This window comes from Phoenix dactylifera, chromosome 8 (assembly GCF_051530095.1).
Source record: "Phoenix dactylifera cultivar Ajwa chromosome 8, Ajwa_hap1_PhDact_Kaust_v1.1, whole genome shotgun sequence".
Taxonomy (NCBI): domain Eukaryota; kingdom Viridiplantae; phylum Streptophyta; class Magnoliopsida; order Arecales; family Arecaceae; genus Phoenix; species Phoenix dactylifera.
In genome coordinates, this window is record NC_143197.1 from 8,022,992 (window position 1) to 8,042,891 (window position 19,900).

Genomic DNA, 19,900 nt, shown 5'->3' on the forward strand with positions numbered 1-19,900 from the left:
GTTTCAATACCAGATCTCATATCTGTACCATGCTGATCTAGTATCAATACGTCTGATATGGAGATTGGCTCGGCATACTGATAATCGTTACACTTTTTCATACCAAGTTTTGTTTGGCACCTATGGTATAGTATTTTTGGTATGGTGAATTTTGTTCTGGCCTCTAAATCTCAAAACTTCAGTGTCACTTGTGTTATTTTACTCATGTTAGGACTATAGCCTAATTGTAGCCTAATGGTTGCACTCTCTCCATTCAGGTGGAACGTTTGGTTTCGAATCTTGCAGTGTGCTCACCAAGTATTTGCAATCCTAATAGATGGTATTACTGACTCTCACCCTCAAAAAAAAAAATTGTAAAAAAACAAAATAAAAATTTGAAAGAAGGGTATAAGGCCATTAAAGATGCACAGACAAATAACATGCAGCCTCTATCTTGCTACTAAGTGATGATTAGCAAAACATAGTTCATGATTTTGAGATTCTCTTTTGTAGTCAAGACTTTAAATATCAGCAAAATATTTCCCCGTGCTTGCAATCTTTCTTCCTAACTTTTTTTTGTTTGGAGAGAGGGTTTTTTTTTTTTTTGGTAAGCTAGATACATCATACTATTCTAGCATGACTACAAAAAAGGAAATAAAAGAAAAAGAAAGTGATGAAGAGAAGGTGGAGCGGACTCGTAGCTATCACAAAGCCAACCACCATAGTGTTGTGCAACATACGATGCGACCCAATCAGCTATCTTGTTCGCCTCTCGGTAAGGATGGGTGACTTGAGAGGCCACATAGTCCCTCAAACAGATTGCGGATATCCTGCAATAGCGGGTGCTTATCGCTTATCCTAATGTGGCCCTAAATCCACCCAATCACAGTCGTCGAGTCTCCTTCTAGATAGATGCACTCCTCCCCCAAGTTGCCCTACGCGCGGGTAATTCTTTTCCAAGCAGCTCCAAGCTCTGCTCCAGAAACATAAGTCATAAAAACAACTGCCCCCTACTGCAATTAGCTTGAAATCAGCATTGTTGATCGCAAATCCAATACCTCTTCGTACTCTATCCTCATACGTGGGGAGGTTCTTTTTTTTTTTGGTCAAAAATAGGAGGGGAGGGGGAGGGGCAGTACCCCACCAGCGTAGCAGCCCTCATTGGGCCTCCCTTCCACCAGGAAATGTTCGATGCGGATTGCAAGTTTACACGTGCCCTCCCCAATCCGTAGAAAACCCTACTGGGCCATCCATATATGAGTACGTCAACCCAGCGCCACCTCAGTACTGATGGAAGGAAAGCATATCCACACAGAACCATCTGGGCTGGGGCATGCGGTTCCCTGATTTAATCGACGCCCGTGCATTTCAAACCTAGACAACTCGGGTGGAGTCCAAGCTCCTTTACCACCAGGCTACCACCTTGGTGGTAGGGGAGGTTCTTCGAAAGGATCATGTTACATGGTTTTTTTTTTTTCTTTTCTTCCTTTTCGCGTCCACGCTCATGGTTGTTATTTTGATTGGCTGTCAACGAAGAAATGCATGCTTTAGCGTATTCGAGCGTTCACCTTGAGATGAATTTAGCATGTTCCATACAAATACAGATAGTATCGATAAGTACCAAAGATTTCTATCAAGAAAAGGAAGCATCAACGACAGTTCTCTTACGTGTACGTCTTGCTTGCGTAGCAATCACAAAACACGCCTACAGCAAATAGATAGTCTTCAAAGTATCGGCCACGCAATCTGGGACCATGATTTTGGCAGAGCTCTATCTACCAGATTGATCCAACCAAAGAAGACAAACACGAGACTGATGCCTGCTTGTCAGCATTGGAATCAAACATGTGAAGACCCAAAGGCACGAGCAAGAAAATGAGTGTTCTTCAATCTCTTTATTTCCAGTTATAATCTGATAGAGAGGATATAGAGAAAAATAAATAAAGCAACAATTTAAGTAAAATCTAAACCTTGTCAAAGCCATGAAAGCTACACTTCGTGGCTATATATATGCAAGTCACAAGAAGCTGTTTTCAGACATTCAAGCACGCCACTCACATGCCTACCTTGTTGGACGAATCAGCGGTCCGCCGAAGGTTAGGACTGTAACTTGTCAGACTGCACCAGATGACACAGATTTTGATTGAGATTTATATTATCAAAGGCTCTTTCAAGAAATTTATGCTTGTGGTAAATTGTGATCAATAGTTTTGCTGGATCTAATAACTATACTTATGGCATCCAATAAATCTGAAATAAGGATGTTTTTTATGTACTTCGAAAACTAGGGCATAGTTTTCCTTATTATATTCATTAATACCAATTTTCTTTTTGGATGCACTTTGCACCTAGTCATACACCATATAAACTATAAAGTATTATCAATATGATGTTCATCTCCTTGCCTAAAAGATGTTTTCAGTGCATGTGTTTTGATTCACTTGCATCGAAGAATGAGGCAAACAAACACAACTTGTGGTTGAACTGGTCTGTTAGAGGTAAGACCAAGTTGTACTAAGATTTTCATGAGGAACCAAGTTTCTGCAGAAACTTTTTAGTAGGCTACATAATTGGCACTGCAATTGATGGAAACAATGTGGCATATAATGACCAAAACAAGTGCTCTTCGGGAAAAACTGGATATTCTACTAAACTGGATATTGGAAAGGCAATAGCAACAAATGTTTCAGAATTCATAAGCCAAAGGCCGTATTAAACACAATAAACTCACATTGGTCTCTCAGTCAGATCCCTGTGGTAATCAAAGCACTGATTTACACCTCGAGCTACTATAAGGCGATCCCAACAAAACTTTCCTGCAATGGAACTCCTTTCAATAAGATCTTAGCACATGGTTCTGCTAACACAATGAAAAAGGACTGATCTTGCCAACAAGGAGTCTACTCATGCCACAGATTGGAAAATTAAGGAGCATATGAAACTCAGTGGCTTACAGAACCAGGAAGCTTCATCCAACCATAGCTTACTTCACAGTTTTTCTCAGAACTGAAGAACTAATTGCGAGGTAAAAAGCAACAAATTAAAATTTCCATCTTCATATGTCTCACATTTCAAACAGAAATGGGCAAATTCGTAACCATGTCGCCTATTCAATGCACAAATGCGACGAAGGCAAACCATATTCTTCTAGAAACATAGAGGAGAATGAGAAACAGAGTTTCCTTGCAACTATGACTAATAGTAAATAACTTGCCTTTGGTTGTCACAACAAGACCAGAAATATTATATAACATCAAAGAAAACCGATGAAAACTAACCCGACCATCTACCTTGTGCTATTTATTAATCGGATCTCTCTTACCGTCACAAACAAACAAACAATGAAAGATATTTCTGCTGATACATGTCCACTGATTTTGTTGACAATGAATGAATCTTTTTCTTTTTCATTTTCTTTTTCCATTCCAACTTGCTTTAATTGAAGGAATGTTTGAGCAGACCAATAAATAAAGAATGAACCCCTTTAACAAATTACACCCACAAAACCAACTTCTAGTCATCTGAAATTAATAATAGACAACGTCCCTAGAAGCAACAGCCTCGCTGGGAACAAGAGAACAACTAGCATTTGCACATGCTGAGATGCAAGCAGCCTCCCAAATCGCTTCAGTGTTTCTCTTCCCCCATGGAACACACCAGCAAAGCTGAAATGGTGTTCGGAGGAATTGGATGGTCCAGCACACTGTCCTGTGGTCATATTAGCATGGAGGTCTTGTGTGGCTACAAGAGGCCACCACACTTGGCGACGTTGTTCCCTCTTTGCCTTCCTGATGAGCTTGAGCTCCTGATGGATCACTCCGTGGACTGACCTCATGTAGGAATTCATGTCATGGTCTCTGTAAATTGTCCCTTCAGACCCATATGCAGACCGATCACTTAGGATTTCAAGTGGGTGTGGCGTGTTGAGGAATGCAGACTGTGCAGCCTGCAACAGTCTTGCCGAATCATCTGAATCCACTAATGAATTGCCCAAGAGGTAGAGGCCACTGCCTGGGGGAAGAAGATGGTGATATGGGGAAAATTTTTCTTCAGGTTGCAGTATCAAAAGCTTCCCCATGGGAGCATACAACATCTTCTGTTGAGATATTGCAGAAAAGAAAGTTTGTCATATTTACATAATTTTTATTAAAAAAAAAGTCAAATAAGTAGTACGAGGAAACCATAATGCTTCCTGCAATTTTTGTTTTATAGAGGTTGAAATTCATAAATAGATTGACCAAAGCACATTGTGTTTGGTAAGGAACACATTAAAAGATGATCTCTTGCCAAATTTACATAAGTTAATAAAAAGAAGCAGAGGGTGTAAACAGCAATCTTATTAAATCAGCAGCAATCCTTCCCTCATCCCCACCCTTGAGAGACCAAAAGAATATTGGCAGCATCTCAAAGACAGCACAAATTAAACAAACTAGAAAGGTTTAACAGGGACAACCATAGCTTTTAGGTCAATGATTCCAGACCACACTGCTATGCAGCCAAAGTAGTGGTGTGATGAAATTAAACAAATGCCAAATAATCAATGTATTTTTTATTTTTTATCCTCTAAGTTTGGTAACAGACCATAACCCTGACAGACCAACCAGCAAGCCATATCCCATTTGTACAATGTCTGCATACTTTCCAGTGGTTATGCAAACTGAATGAATTAAATATAGGTTCCACATTAAAACAATCTCAAATAATGCACCGAAAAAAGATTTTACCTTGTTATTGAGACATGGATGATTGCGGAAGTTTCCATTGATGGCCTTCAGAATCTTAGCTACATGATCTGGGTAGTTGCAAGAGAAGGCTCGAGGAACGATATCTCTGTGCATTGCTATGGCTTGGACATGACTTTTTGGCAATCCCAATTTCTGAAGCAAGTAATCACCTCCGCACATGATGAATGGTGCACCAAATGTTATAACAGGCAGTAAGGATGAGGCAGGTGCTTCTCCCCGTATCAATAACATGAGATTCACAAGCAATGCAAGGCTTCCACCAAGAGAATGGCCAGTGAACCGGAGAGTTGCAGAGTTACCACGAGATTTTAAGTGAGATTGAATTTCTGGCAACATCTGTTGATAAATCCCCTTGGCAGCCTCATAGATACCTCTATGTACAAGTACATCCAGTCCCTAGATCATAACAAAGTAAAACCCCATATGAATGAAGTGCGACAAATGGAGAATGATTTTGCGCATAGTGAAGTGATTAACAATGAATTGGATACAAATCTGTCAAAGTTACAAGATGTCATTGATGATCTCTATCATCCTAAGGGCAGGTCTTCATGAAACAACACAATTACTTCTAACATTATGACACATTTCTGCTATCCAAGAAGCAAATAAAATGCTGAAGGAAAAAAAAGGAATCAAGATTTTGTACATCCATGTTCTTTTCCCCCTCTTTTCTACTTTCTTTGGGTTTGTGTGTGTGCGTGTGTTGGGGTTGGGGGGGGGGGGGGGGGGGGGGGGGGGGGGCGGGGCGGGGCGGGGGAGGTGCGGCGGGTAGGGAATGAGATAAAGGCACCTAAGCTTCCAAGTGGGCCTACTCATCCTCAGAACTAAATCTCTATGCATCATGCTAATAACTTTGCAATAACAGCTCATGCTTGACTAAAACTTCCCCCCACAAAAGCAAAGACGAACACATCCACACAATGGGTCCAGATCTAACTTTCCAAAGAAAATTGACGCAAGGCAACTTGATCAGGCATACAAAAATCGAGCAAACTATGTAAATGAAATATTATACAAGGACATTTAAAGGTACTGACTGATAGATACAATTATTACCTCAAACTGAATAGGTTCAAATAGAAGATTTACTTGCCAAGAAGCCAGTGACTCGGAACCCTGCACATTGAAATATTTAAAATCAATTTCAAACTATCACTGAATGGCCTGCCTGAACAGATAGCATAATACTCTGCATATAAGAATACTTAAAGACTGGAATTTCACCTGAATAGAAAAGTATCTTGTACCACTGCTATCATCATCACAAATAAACCACTCACAAGGTGAGGACTGCGACGAGTTCAAGTCTTTGGCAACAGCTTCTTTCATCTCCTCCTTCCCAGCAACCATGGCGGTGACTGAATTTGTAGTGGCCACAAACGAGGCCTCCTCAGAACTTGCAATACCATCTTCTACTTCATCTTCTCCGCCTTCTTCAGTTGAATCCTTTCCCCTCTCTGCCATTTTAGACCTGAATGGAAGAATGCCCATTGTCTGAGATTGTAGATAAGAGGCAGCAGATGCTGCAATCTGGTATGCAGTAGAAGCGCTTATCCCCAAACTATTTTCTTGCTGTTTCCTATTCTCCTCTCCCTCATCATTCTCCTCTTTTGGTTCTTCATCTGGAGATGGCATCTGATCCTTATCAGAACCTGAAGACTTGCCTCTTTTCTCCAATGATGAAGTCACAAATCGTAATCCATGGAATTTCAGGAGATTCATAGGCTGAAGAAAGAGAAAAATAACTCATGAAGACCAAACCTTTGAGAGATTTTCCATTTACAAATCAAAATGGTAACGAAGAGAAGGTGTGTAGTAGATAAGATTTAGGTGGGAAATGCTTATCCTGTCGAAACTAGAGCTTTGGTCATACGCCTTCTCATTAACAATATTTGAATCATGCAATTGAGATACCACAACTTTAACCACGCATTTCAGAAATCAGACACCCACACAAAAGAAAAAAATGAAACCAAAGTAACAACAATTCTACGAGCAACTACTTTGATTCCAAATTTCCTCTTCCATCTACAATTTTTTTTTAACCAGATCTTAAAACACCTAATGGATTTTTTAGTCTCCGTGAAACGCCGGAAAACATTAAAATTATTGGCGTAGGTTTTGAAACAGATCACCTAATTGAATGGGTACCATGATTTCTTTTTTAAAAACTCGAGCTTCACCTATTCCAAAGCCCATACCTCCGCGGCACAGTAATTTCATCAAACAGAAGCAGGCAAAACAAAAGATCTTTCGACAAAATCCAAACTTTTTCCCATGGTAGCACCAGAAAAGTCCAAAAGACCAGATTTTTTCTCAAAAATCAAGGAGTAGTGAAAGAAATTAAGTATCAAAGACTCAACGATTATTGATGAGTTGATGCAAGATCCTCAAATTGGTACCTTCATCTTGGGTATGATATAGGCGAGGTTGCCGAGGTACGACATCTTCGCATAGATCTCCACCTCCGCCAGCGATACCTTCCGGAGCAACCTCGAGAAGGACTCCCTATCGAACACCATCGGCTCCTCATTTCCTTCTCCAACGACGCACCCCTCCGAGTCATCCGCACCGCCGCACCCGACGCACCGATCCCCCTCGTCCACGGCCGCCACCGCCGGATCATCCCCGTCCATCACCTTCTCCTCCTCCTCTCTCTCCTCTACCATTCTTTCCCCCTCTCCCTCCTCCGCCCACAGCGACCGCACCCGCAGTATATTCAGCACCCAATTCCCCCTCCGCCGGTTCACCGCAGCCGCCGCCGCCTCCGCCACCGCCTCCTCCTCGCCACCCGTTTTCTCTTCCACGACAATCTCTTCGCGTCCCGCCTCCAATCCTCCTCCTCCTGCTCCAGGCCACAGCCTCCGCAGCGGCCGCGGGAACAAGTACGACTGCTGCGACGGCACCGCCGTCGTCTCCACCGCGCTCCCACCGCCGCCGGCGCCGCGCGGCGCCACCGCGCTCACCTTCGCCGGCGGATGGTGATGGTGGCCGCGGGCGTCGACCCCGACGGCAAACCCCGGCGCCGCGATTCCTCTAATCAACCTCAATCCGTCCATCCCCACCGCCTGATTGCCCAAATCCGAAAACTAAAGCAGACGGCAGCACGGGAGAGGAATGGAGGTGCCTCCGCTCTAAAAGGGACGGAAATAAAGCAGCGATCTTTGGTCCTCTCCGAGTCCGCCGGATCGTTTTAAGAGAGAGAGAGAGAGGGGGTGGCGGGGGAGACGAGCAAAGGAGAGAACAAACTCCTCAAAAGACGGGAGTTTTTTTCTTATTGGAGGTGAGGGGAGGGGAGGCGAGCTTTTGGTCGGAGGTAGAAGCAACCGACGTGGACCGTTGGACAAAAGAGAGGCTTTCGTGAGCCCTTCTGAATTTGAAGTAAGGGTGTAAATTTTTGACGAGTTATTTTGGAGTTTGGTTTTTGATCCCATCCTTCTCGCAAAGATCGTCCTCTAAATTTCATAATTGGGGTTTGGGGGGGAGGGGTAGTGTAGCTGGCCTTTTTTATAGTGGGGGTTGACGGTGTCGTCACACAAGACCTGTACACGCTGCATAGGGATATCTAACCAATAATACTCTTATTCTACTATTAATTTACATGGCTTTTCATTGAATGATCAATAATGTCAATTGTAGCAATCATTATTTTATCTTAGAAAGTCTATCTCAGAGCTAAATTAAGCAAATTTCAGCTGTATAATTAGCAAGCTCATTATTTTAGCGTTATTATCCCTTAATTTTTCAAACGTATGTTTAATGACATTAACAGCTGTTGTAATTAACATTATTCTATCCAGAAAAGAAAAAAAAATCTAATGTAGAGCTTAGCTATGTGTATTAGTTTTAGCTATGGAGAATTTAAATGAAAAGTAATGCATCCGGCTTTGAGCACTCATGTTCTAAGCCAACAGGAGCTGAAAAATTTTATTAGCAGTGTAGTTTGCTTTCAACTATACTAAAATAGCCATATCTACTCTAAAACTCCGTCACAGTCATTACAATATATAGACTTCAAATTTCTGTCTTATGATGGATCTGGACGGCGGAGTAAGAGAGGGGTTGTGCTCTCTCTTTCTCTCGAGAAATTTTGGGCCGGATTTCGTGGATCTGGGGATTCGGTCGAAGAGCTCGATTGGCAGTGTCTGCAACCCCTTTGGCGTGTCAACGCCGACAATAGTCAAAGGTGGCATCACCATTTGCCACGTAGCAATTTTAAGACTTTCACGTTGAGCCTGCTTGAAATACCAAAGAAGCTTCCTCAGAGAAATACCCAAGAATCATCGATGAGTCCATGGTTTGGAGAAGTAGATTGGCCGCCGATGTTGTCGCATGAGAAGTTCCCATCTCTCATGTTGGACTATTTGGACATATCTCTCTCTTTTCTCTCTATATTTTTTCTTTTTTTTGACTGTACCATGGATTATTTTGAAACTTTAAAAAGTAATTTTGGATTATTGGTCTTCTTGGTCTTCTTGGCAGGGTTAGAGATCAAGTTGGTTAGTTAAAATGGAATGTCAGATTACAAGACCTAACTCTGAATTATGCCTTAAGGTTGGTTGGCTTTGTCAATAATGAACCAAATCCAAATAATAGTTATATTGCAAAATTAAGTACAGGTTTGAGTTTGGCCCAAATTTAGCTTGTTCTAGGTGGTTCATCTAAAAACCAGTTTTAGCTAATTAAAAGGTTGGCTTCCTTCTTCACAAAGGAAATGTTCAAGGTTCAAACCTTGATGGCATCCCTGCCATCTCTCTTAAAAGAAGAAAATGAAAAAGGAGGAACAAAATTCAATAAGTTAGCTCGACCATTTGAGTCTAGCACAAACTCAAGCCAAGCTTAATCAATTATTTAGTATAATCCAACTCAGCTCAACTTAGCTGTTGTGGGTCTAATGTAAGCGACTCACACGTCCAACTTCTTTGATCATGGAATAATAAAGGGGAAGTATTTGAAGGTCAACTTAATCCCACACATTTTATGTCACTTGATTGCTATGTAGGAGATATCCTCGTACTACATAGTTTTGAAAAAAAACTAATATATTTTTTTCTCCTTCAATCCGGTTTCCTTGATGCAAGCCCTAAATAAGTTCTTATAAAATTTATGACAATTGCAACCTTTGGTAGATTTGCAAATATTAAATCTCTTTCGTTTTGCAATGATCCATATTTTCATTGCCGGTGCTTCTTTTTTTTTTTACCCCACACTTTATACTTTAAAGAGGGTCATTTTTTTTAAGAAACCATGGCAACACCTAGAGGGACAGGGGTTATATCTTTTAAATGCATGAAGAATTTGCTTTCCTTCTTGTAAATCTATTGTTGAATGTACAATAATTATTTTAAAATTTGTATATATATATATATAAAGTTAGAAATGCTTTGAAATTTATGCAAAATGTAGTTAAAAAAAATCAATCATTCTATTGCATAAGGTACGGTCCAGACTCCTCCTAGATAATCCATCTTTTTCTACAGCAATACTGGTGCAGAAATTAATGCAGGCATGGGTGGGCACTCATTGCTAGGGTTATTAGTTGGGCGAGTGGAGAACGGCCGGTTAGTCTTCTTTCAAAGTCCTCCGGTACAAGTTCCTGTTTGCCATTTTGTGCGTGCTGGTTGGACCACCAGATCTTCTTCCCTATGAGATAGGTGTGGTTGGTCGGTGGCAGCCAACCACCCAAACCATTTTCTACTAATAAAAGCTAGTCTCTTGGTTGGCAACCTATAGAGATATAAATATGGATATAAATCGAATAGTTAAACTTTATAACCATTAAATCAAGAATATTACTGAGTGAAATGTAAATTAAGTTAATACCATATTAATATAGTCAACCAAAGATTCATAAGTATGATATAAAGTTAAATAGGATTATAGGTAGAACCGGATATTCAGATCAATATTTGGGTAATTATCTATTTGTATCTATATTTGTTTTTCTTTGATATGTATAGATACAGATATAGATATTAGTCGGATATGCAAATTTGTATCGGTATTCATGTAGATTTGAATATTAAAACAAACCTGAATAGATATTATTCGGTCTACTTTTATTCCTAATAATCTAGCTTGTACATGTTTGTGCAAGTTGGGCTTTTGCATGGACATGGATTTTCTAGTTCCCACTCTATCAGGTTACATCAAGATGATTGGTGCCACCTATTATTACCTGGATGCGTGCCATTGTCTGGTTATTCTATTCTGCTGAGCTATATATTTGCTTGGATGGGAGTCATTTATGCTGTCTCCCATCTTCATGCGACTAAACTTTGGATTATAGGGAGACTAACATGTTGTATATATTCCTTGTTTGATAAAAATAAGGAACACACTACGATGTATATGCTCCTTGTTTGATCAAAAGAACACACTGCGACAACTCTGACATGCTAGGATCTCGATTAGTTTGAAAGTATGTATCCGAAATCGAACTGATTTAAACTGATTTTTTAAAATCAAAACCAAACTAGAACCAATCACCTACAAAAATTGCTTGAATTCGATCCGAAAAGTTCAATTTGGTTTATTGGATTGATGCTCACTGAGTTAGGTTAAATAGACTAGGCTAAATGTAAATATGAAAATTCCATTTTATATAGGGTTAATGTTCAAGGAAATGGACAAATGAGTTAGGCTAAATCCAAACATAAAAGTTATATATTATATATAAGAGAAAAATCTAAGAAAAAGTTGATAAATACATACATAGAGGTTTGATTGGTTGGCTCGGTTTGAGTGTGTATATATATATATATATATATATATATATATATATATATATATATATATATATATATATATATATATATATATAAAAGCCGAGTTGGGTTTGAATTTGTTACATGAGAACTCAAACTTTGGGCTAACACCAAACCGAATTAAAAAAAAAAATTCTATAAATCGAACCGAAGAGATTTGTTTAGGTCAAATTCCCAGTTTGCCCCTCTTCTTTTTTTTTTGCACACCCCTAATCACATAACAATGCACAATTGTTTGACTATTTTTCTTGAACTAACTTTCTTTTTCATCTCTTAAATAACATTGTATCTGTTATATACTAAATAATTATTTCAGTAAAATGCCCGATAAACATTACCATTAGATGTAGAGGTGCCACTACATGACAAATAACTTCCTTTTTCAAGAAATAGTTAAGAAATAGCAGTATAAGTATGAGGCCCAATAATTCCACATCAGAAAGACTCGTTTTAGAGCCTGGGCATATGAGGCGGATATCTTCAAATCCTGCATACGCGTTTTGGGAGGAAAACAAAACCGGGGAGGGGTGAAGCCCCGGAACCGGACAATATCTGGTAGGGGAGCTCCGTATTCCCCCCTCATGTGGCCCCTACGTGGGCACTGGGTGCCTCACGTGCCCCGCAGAGGCGGGGGCATGATATTTGGTATCAGAGCCAGCTGAGGACGACTTTTGTCCGATGGTGGGAAGGGTGTGAGGCCCAATAGTTCCATATCGGAAAGACTCGTTGTAGAGCCTGGGCATATGAGGCGGATATCTCCAAATCCTACAGACGCGTTTTGGGAGGAAAACAAAATCGGAAAGGGGTGAAGGACACTTGCGTGAAGCCTCGGAACCGGACAATATCTGACAGGGGAGCTCCGTATTCCCCCCTCATGTGGCTCCTACGTGGGCACTGGGTGCTTCACATGCCCCGCGGAGGCGGGGGTGTGACAATAAGATCGTAGTTTTCATGGTTGTGCAATTTTTTTTAAAAGAGGAGGTCGGGCTAAGAGTTTAAATCCATTCAAATCTAACCATAAGTATTACGATTGGCTTGTGGTCGGCTCCAATAGATCCGTGCTGCAGTATCCTCTAGTTCATATAGGTTTAGGTCGGGTCTACTCTAATATCATTTGTAACACTTCAGGAGCTCATCCAAAATGACTAGTCGGAAAGTATTATTTGAATTTTTTGATTCCGTATAAGTATACAAAATATATTCGACTAATAATTAATATAGGACTAAATATATGTCTGTCTGAATTCTTACATCAAATGGATAAAATGGTTAAATTTTTATGTGATGTATTTAATAAACAAGTAGATAGATCAATTCCCTTTAACTTGGACCAATTTTATACCAAACTTTGATCTATTTAAAGCATGTCAGTTGTGGGTAGATCAGTCGGCAGGTCATTAATTGCCACCCATAGATGTAGCTAGTTATGAAGGTTGAGATGGTGCTCGGGATACTCTATAAATGTTTGTAACAGATTTATGATAGGATTTAAGACTGTCACTTGGATGGGCAGTGCATCAAAGATGTGAAAAAATTCTTATAATATTGGTTGCAGGGAATCATTGCCAAAAAGTCGATGGCCAATTAAGTGGAGCAGCGACTTTTCCTCGCCGAATTTGTTGCTAATAGAGTGCAAGCTCTGTGAATCCCATCACTGCGATGGTGACCGAACCAAGACACTGATCGCGTCGTTTGTGGAACTTTAAATTGAGGTAGGTTCAAATAGGTTGAAGAGAAGCCCAACAAGAGGTTTAATTTCGGGGTACTCTTCCGCCTCCAACTACCACCTTCTGCACTTCATGAGCATGGAAGTGTGATTAGAAGATGAAGGTTTCGTAGAAAATCCACAAGGTCAAGGTTATGAAAAACTAGCCTCTACTTCTTCAAAGATGGGTCCATATTCTCTCCCTCTCTGCTGCTGCTGCTGCTGCTGCTGCGGCGTGCATCAAGATTCACGACCTTTAAGATACATTTGGTCAGGGTACATCAGATTACTACGGAGTAATCTAACATTTTTTTAGAAATCATTTATCTTGAAAAATGATTGCTCAGGAAAATAAATTTTAGCATATTTGGTTAGAGAAAAAATTACTCTAGAAAAAGCACCCAAACAATACTATAATGTTTAGTTGGAGGTAATCTTATGTGAAAATACGATCAAATTTTTGATAATACCCTTGAATAATTAATTCAAATAATGATATTTTTATGTTAAGTCTATTTGTTGGCCATTTATGGCCCAGTTACATGAAAGCCATCAAATGGGTCATTTTAAATATTAATATATATTTACATTAGTTAATAAATATTCTAAATTAATCATACATATATTAGAAAATATATTTCTTGTTATTAATAAATTTTAGCATATTTTTGCTATACTACTAAATATATTAATTATAAATTTTATAAATATATTTACTAATAATTATTAATAAATCCTCCATCACATTTATTAATAACTATTTTTTTATTTTTAATAACAACTAATATTATTTATAATTATTAATATATTAATTATATAATTATTTATAAATAATATTTTTAATATATTAATTAGAATAAAATAATTTAGTATATTAGTTAAAATTAATAAATACATTAATTGTAAGGAATATAATAATATAATAACTATTCGTTTATTATTATTATTATATGAATTATCATATATAATATATAAGTAAATTATTTGTTAAAATATTCAAATTAATATATTAGTTATAAGTATAAAAATAATTAGTATAAATATATATTAATTATAATAACTAATATAAATATAATTATAATATATTAATTATATATTATAAGTATATAGTATTAGCATAAAGAATATATTTAATCATAAATATATTCCATTATTTATTTAATAAATATTAGTATAATATATTGAAATAAAATTAATATAGTAAATATTAATATAATTAATATATTAACTATATGATTTAATTGATATAATATAAGTGGGGTCCTTCCATCAAGAAATGATAATTTTAAATTATCTTCACTCCGTAATCTGGCATGGAAAAAAAAATACCGCTCCTTTGATGGTATTTGTTTTACCTTCTCTCTCAGTTAAATAGGTATGAGATCCACTATTTTTTTTACAATCTCTCTTATCCTCTTTTCATACCAAATATGGTAATCTAAGATAGGATGTACTTTTCCATGCCACATCACTGCCAACCAAATAGATTCTTAACCTTTTCTCTTTACGAAAAACAATGAGATGTCCATTGATACAATGACTAAGGAGGATACTTATAAGTTAGAAAAATAATAAAAGGTTAAAAATTATCCAATTAAAGAATTGGGTTGCGAAAGAATGATTCACCTTCCTTCGCACCAATCCATTGCTAGATAATCCAACGGTGGATTTGTGCGAAGGAAGGCAAATCCTTCTTTCACGTGAATGATACTGTTGTGGGAGGGGAGGGGGCCTTGAATTTAGTCCCACATCGGCTAGAGCGGAAAGGTTCCGTGCCTATAATGAGGAGGGCGAAGCCTTTTCCTCACGAGGGCCCTTTTGTGGGACAAAACCGTGAGGGCAATCCCCCCGTCAGCGCTGGACGCGCGGGCCGGAAACGTCTCCCTCCGTCAGCGCTGGACGCGCGGACCGGAGCGCCCAAAGCGGACAATACCTCGTGGGGGACGCGGTCTCTTTCTGCTAGGCTCGGTTGGGACTAAGGCTGTTGCCGGAGTGAAAATCCCGCAACAGATGGCGCGCTAGGTAGGGGAGCCTCCTCTCTCCATTGACTACCCTCCAGGACTGTGGGGGCCCGTTGGGGTAAAACCTGGCCGGAACCTTCCCGCTGGGGGGGCTATGTTGTGGGAGGGGAGGGGGCCTTGAATTTAGTCCCACATCGGCTAGAGCGGAAATGTTCCGTGCCTTATAATGAGGAGGGCGAAGCCTTTTCCTCACGAGGGCCCTCTTGTGGGACAAAACCGTGAGGGCAATCCCCTCGTCAGCGCTGGACGCGCGGGCCGGAAACGTCTCCCTCCGTCAGCGCTGGACGCGCGGACCGGAGCGCCCAAAGCGGACAATACCTCGTGGGGGACGCGGTCTCTTTCTGCTCGGCTCGGTTGGGACTAAGGCTGTTGCCGGGGTGAAAATCCCGCAACAGATACAACCTAAGGATCACAACTACCCATCATTTTAAATAATGGCATTGTGACAGCCATTATAACAATTTTGGTTACCCATCATGTTATTGAAATAAATAATATAAAAATATGTATCATTATTCTCATTATAATAGACTATTTAATATAAATAACAACCATTATTTTTTACTTGTTTTTTCTTTCAACAAAATAATATTTATTTCTAATTTCAAACTTTTCTTCTCAAAATTTTCTCCAAAATAATTCTACAGTTCCCAAAATATATTAATTTATTTAATAAAAGGAAAGATAATATTACTATCTTTTTGTTATTATCTGTTATTTTACATTATCACACCAATATAATAGTCACTATTTCAATTGTTATTTATATATTTAAAATTGTAGAATTTGTTTTTGAGACAAATAACTGTTGTGATGATTAATAATGATCTCGGTTAGAGATTGTTATAACTTAATAATACGGTATTTCAAACTATGCAACTACCCATGAATTCTCTCACTTATATTAGCATTAACCCATTGATTAGACACTTCTTTTGAATTTGTGCACCACATAAGTCCCATTCTAGTTTTATATGTAATTTATGAGAAGGAGAGATGGTTGGTTCTCATTATTTCCTCCCTGCCCCTGGTCATTTGATAATAAGCTCTATAGATACCAAAGCTTGGTACTAGTGTATTTTTTTTTTTAAGTTAAAAAATTATCATGTCATTGTAAAAGATGTTTAAAACGACTCACAATAGAAGGAACGATTCAAGTAGATAGTTGCAGAGTTGATGATGAGTAGTATCAATGCTATTTTAGTTCCCAATGGTCACATTTTTAAACTAGAGATTTTGGGTTTGAATTCTAGATAGTGCATTTCCAAATATTTGGATATAGATAATTCGCATTTTTATAAAGATGAACAAGAATCATTAAAGGGATTGTGCTGCCTAGAATGTGATTTATGGTGAGCTTTGCAATGTGTTGGACAAATGATCCTGAATAATAAGAATGCGAATAAGATCGCTAAAATGCCTAATCTTCTGCATAAAAATATTTTTCAATGTACATCTTCAACATAAAAACATCTGATGAAACCAACAATATTGTTCAAATATGAGATTTACTTTGGGCATCCATTAATCCTTTTCCACGTGGATCAGGAGAGATTAAGGATGTGCAGGTTTCCTTTGATTTAGTCTTCTTCAAGGATGCCAGTATGGTACAGGATAAATGACATTATTAAAGGGTGATATGGGGATGTAGCTCAGATGGTAGAGCGCTCGCTTAGCATGCGAGAGGTACGGGGATCGATGCCCCGCATCTCCACTCAAATAGAGTTTTTTTTCTTTGGAAAACCCTCATTTCCAAATAAATTTATTTTTACCTTTTTATTCACTTTCAAAAATTGTCATTTCTTTTGGAAAACCCTCATTTCCAAATAAATTTCTTTTTACCTTTTTATTTACTTTCAAAAAATTTTCAAAAAGGATTAAATTAATTAGCTTTTTTGATCCCAGAGGAGATCTATGCATCCTGTGTTCAATTTTATACATGCATACATACAAATATTTATATATCTATATATTATTTACGGTCGGAAGTTGAAGCCTTTCAGGCTTCAGGTGTTAAAAAAGCTAAAAAGCAAAACGAATCTTAAACTATTTAGCTAGCATCTTCATCTGGGCCCAGGGATTATCTTTTTAACGACCAGCTGGTGACCACCACGTGGGCTCCTTTAGGAATCTTGGGGAAATTATTCATGCAAATTCTTACAAAGTTCCCTCAATCATGCATAGATGATAGACCACATTTAGACGATTGTGGGCCAGTGGCTGTATGATGGGGATCTTAGGGTGAGTCTCCAATGATTCTTTTGTGGGTTCATCATCTATCTTTCGTGTCGAAGAATGATTGATCTTCATCTTGCACAAATTTCAAAGCACTCCAATCTATCTGCATAGCTTTTGAAGTGGTTATTGCGTGATCTAATAGTTGATGTCGCGAAAGATGGGGAATTATTCTTTCGCACAAAAGATGCAACCCGAATCCTTCTTTTAACGTCCCTTTTAAAAGGCTTCATGGGCTTAACTAGCAGAAAAAAAAAAAAGCTTAATAGTTTTTTAAGCCTCTCTACCGAGATACTAAGGGCATCCCATGTATGTTTAGAAGGAGACTTTTAGTCAGTTATCCATGGGCTTTTTGATGCGCCTTCAGCAGATGCCATATAGGTACATGGTTGCTGAAGAATTATGCATACCTTAATTTTATTTGAGGCGACATATTTTTATAGAGAAGCTTATAGTGCCGCAGCTTGGATGGCGGCTTATATGGCTAACCATATTGGAATATATATATATATATAAACTCTCAAGCCATTAAATGACTTCTAAAAGGCATAAAGCCAAAAACAACTGGTTAGCAGGGTCCATATCCTTAATGCGGCCTTTCCGGAATTCTTTAACGCAGGGGAGAATGATTGCATTCTTTTATGCTGGAGTTGAAGCATGGTGCTTAATCCTTTCTTTGAGCATCCTGACTATCCTTTTGAGCCAGGATGATGGAGAAAGCTCTCCTTCAATGTAAGTTCAGAAATTACAAAGACTAGAATGCTAGATATTTTAAATTTATGAACTTATTTTTCTTCAAAACTTTCACTCCTTGATCCTTGTTTGCCTAACCATTTCCCTCTGCTTGGTCCTCCACATGGAGCTAAACCTTTTTACAGTAGTGATAATAGATGATCATGAAGCAAAAACGTTTGGGGATGGCGGAGAGGTAGAGAGGGCATTCATCTGTGGCATAGGAGACTATTTGCCAGCCGACCAGCAGGGGAGGGCATGGTATCCATTCTCTGATTGAGCGTAGGGAGTTATTGGCAACTAGGATAGCAGCCAGGTTTCTTCTAGAGCCTGAGAGCCTTTGGGGCTCGTTGTTGAGGGCGAAGTACGAGGATCCAACCCCCCAGTTTGCCCTCCGTGCTGGCCGAGGAGCTTCTTTTATTTGGAGAGAGATCTGCGCCCGCGCCTCGGGAGTGATACCGGAGATCAGGTGGGAGATTGGGGATGGTTGGACGATCATTATTTTGGAGGACATATGGCTATCTGAGGTAGCATTGCATGGCTGGCCCACCGTGATTGACCATGGCTGGTTGGAGGGACGCAGAGTGTGTGCCTTGTTTGCTTAGGAGGAGCGGAGGTGGGACGAGGGCCTCGTCCGGCAGGTATTCGGGGAGTACTTTGCTGAGCGTGTTCTAGCTCTGCCGATCCCAGAGGGGGAGGTAGCGGATAGGAGGGTGTGGAGTCGGACTGGGAGGACGATTGTGAGTACTCGGGACCTCTCGTGGGTAGGTAGAGGGCCCTCGGTGCGACAAATAGATTGCAGCTGGATATGGAGGATGCACATTCACCCCTGAGTGGCCTTATTCCTATGGAAGGTGGCTTGGGGGTGTTTACCTACCTGTGGAGTTTTGGTGAGGTGGGGAGTGAGGACCCCTGCCGGATGTGGAGCTTGTCAGGCAATGGAGAAATCCATTTACCATATTCTTTTTGGGTGCCCGAGAGCCAGTCAGATATGGAGATGTGCCTCAGCTCACCCTGACTAGGGGCAGATGTGGGCGTCCACCGGGGAGTTCCTACGGCATTTGGAGGCCTTAGCTCGGGAGTCCGGATGGAAAGAGAGGGGGACTCGTGATGCCTACCTGGTCTATTATTGTTGGCTGGATAGGAATACACGAGTTTTTAACGGCGATAGCCCCCACCCGAGGGTGGTGGCGGACCGAGCTCTACGGCATGCGGCGGAGATCACCGGCACCATTGAGGCTTCACCTACTGGGTTGGTCAGGGACATCTGGGGCCCCCATTCTGCTCTTGCAGTGTCCAAGATGATATTGGCATCCTGGGTGCCCCCACCCCCTGGCTATCTCAAGGTGAACTTCGATAGGAGCGTAGCAGAGGACGGGAGCTGCGGAGGTGTGAGATTTGTCATCATATATCACGATGCCAGACTCGTGGCGGCAGGTGGGCGGAGGATTTTTGACCCGTCAGTAGTGACCGTTGAGCTTCGGGCGGCCTAGGAAGGTGTCTCCTATGTGAGGCGGGTACTAGGTGCGGGTCGCATCCTTCTCGAGGAGGATTCGACCACGGCGATTGAGTGGATCCGAGTATAGGGGTGCTTAGTCGAGGGCCGGCCGCTACTCCACGATATTCGCAGAGCACTGGGGGAGACTGACTCCTACCAGGCCACGCACGTATATCGGGAGGCGAACAGTGCTGCAAATTGGGTTGCTTTCTTCG

The 19,900-nt window shown here is 40.0% G+C and overlaps 1 protein-coding gene and 1 non-coding gene across 2 annotated transcripts; one reads left to right on the forward strand and one right to left on the reverse strand.

The window, feature by feature from the left end:
• Positions 1–3,246: 3,246 nt before the first annotated feature.
• Positions 3,247–8,202, reverse strand: LOC103700951 (alpha/beta-Hydrolases superfamily protein). The gene is made up of 5 exons (XM_008782852.6): positions 7,130–8,202; positions 5,952–6,452; positions 5,784–5,843; positions 4,704–5,120; positions 3,247–4,075 (listed from the first exon to the last, which is right to left on the reverse strand). Exons 1-5 carry the CDS (start codon positions 7,784–7,786, stop codon positions 3,497–3,499), a joined length of 2,214 nt encoding a protein of 737 aa, XP_008781074.1. The 5' UTR covers positions 7,787–8,202; the 3' UTR covers positions 3,247–3,496.
• An 8,659-nt stretch (positions 8,203–16,861) lies between these two features.
• On the forward strand, positions 16,862–16,934 carry TRNAA-AGC (transfer RNA alanine (anticodon AGC)). Its single transcript has one exon. It is a non-coding gene; the product is annotated as a tRNA-Ala (tRNA).
• Positions 16,935–19,900: the final 2,966 nt, after the last annotated feature.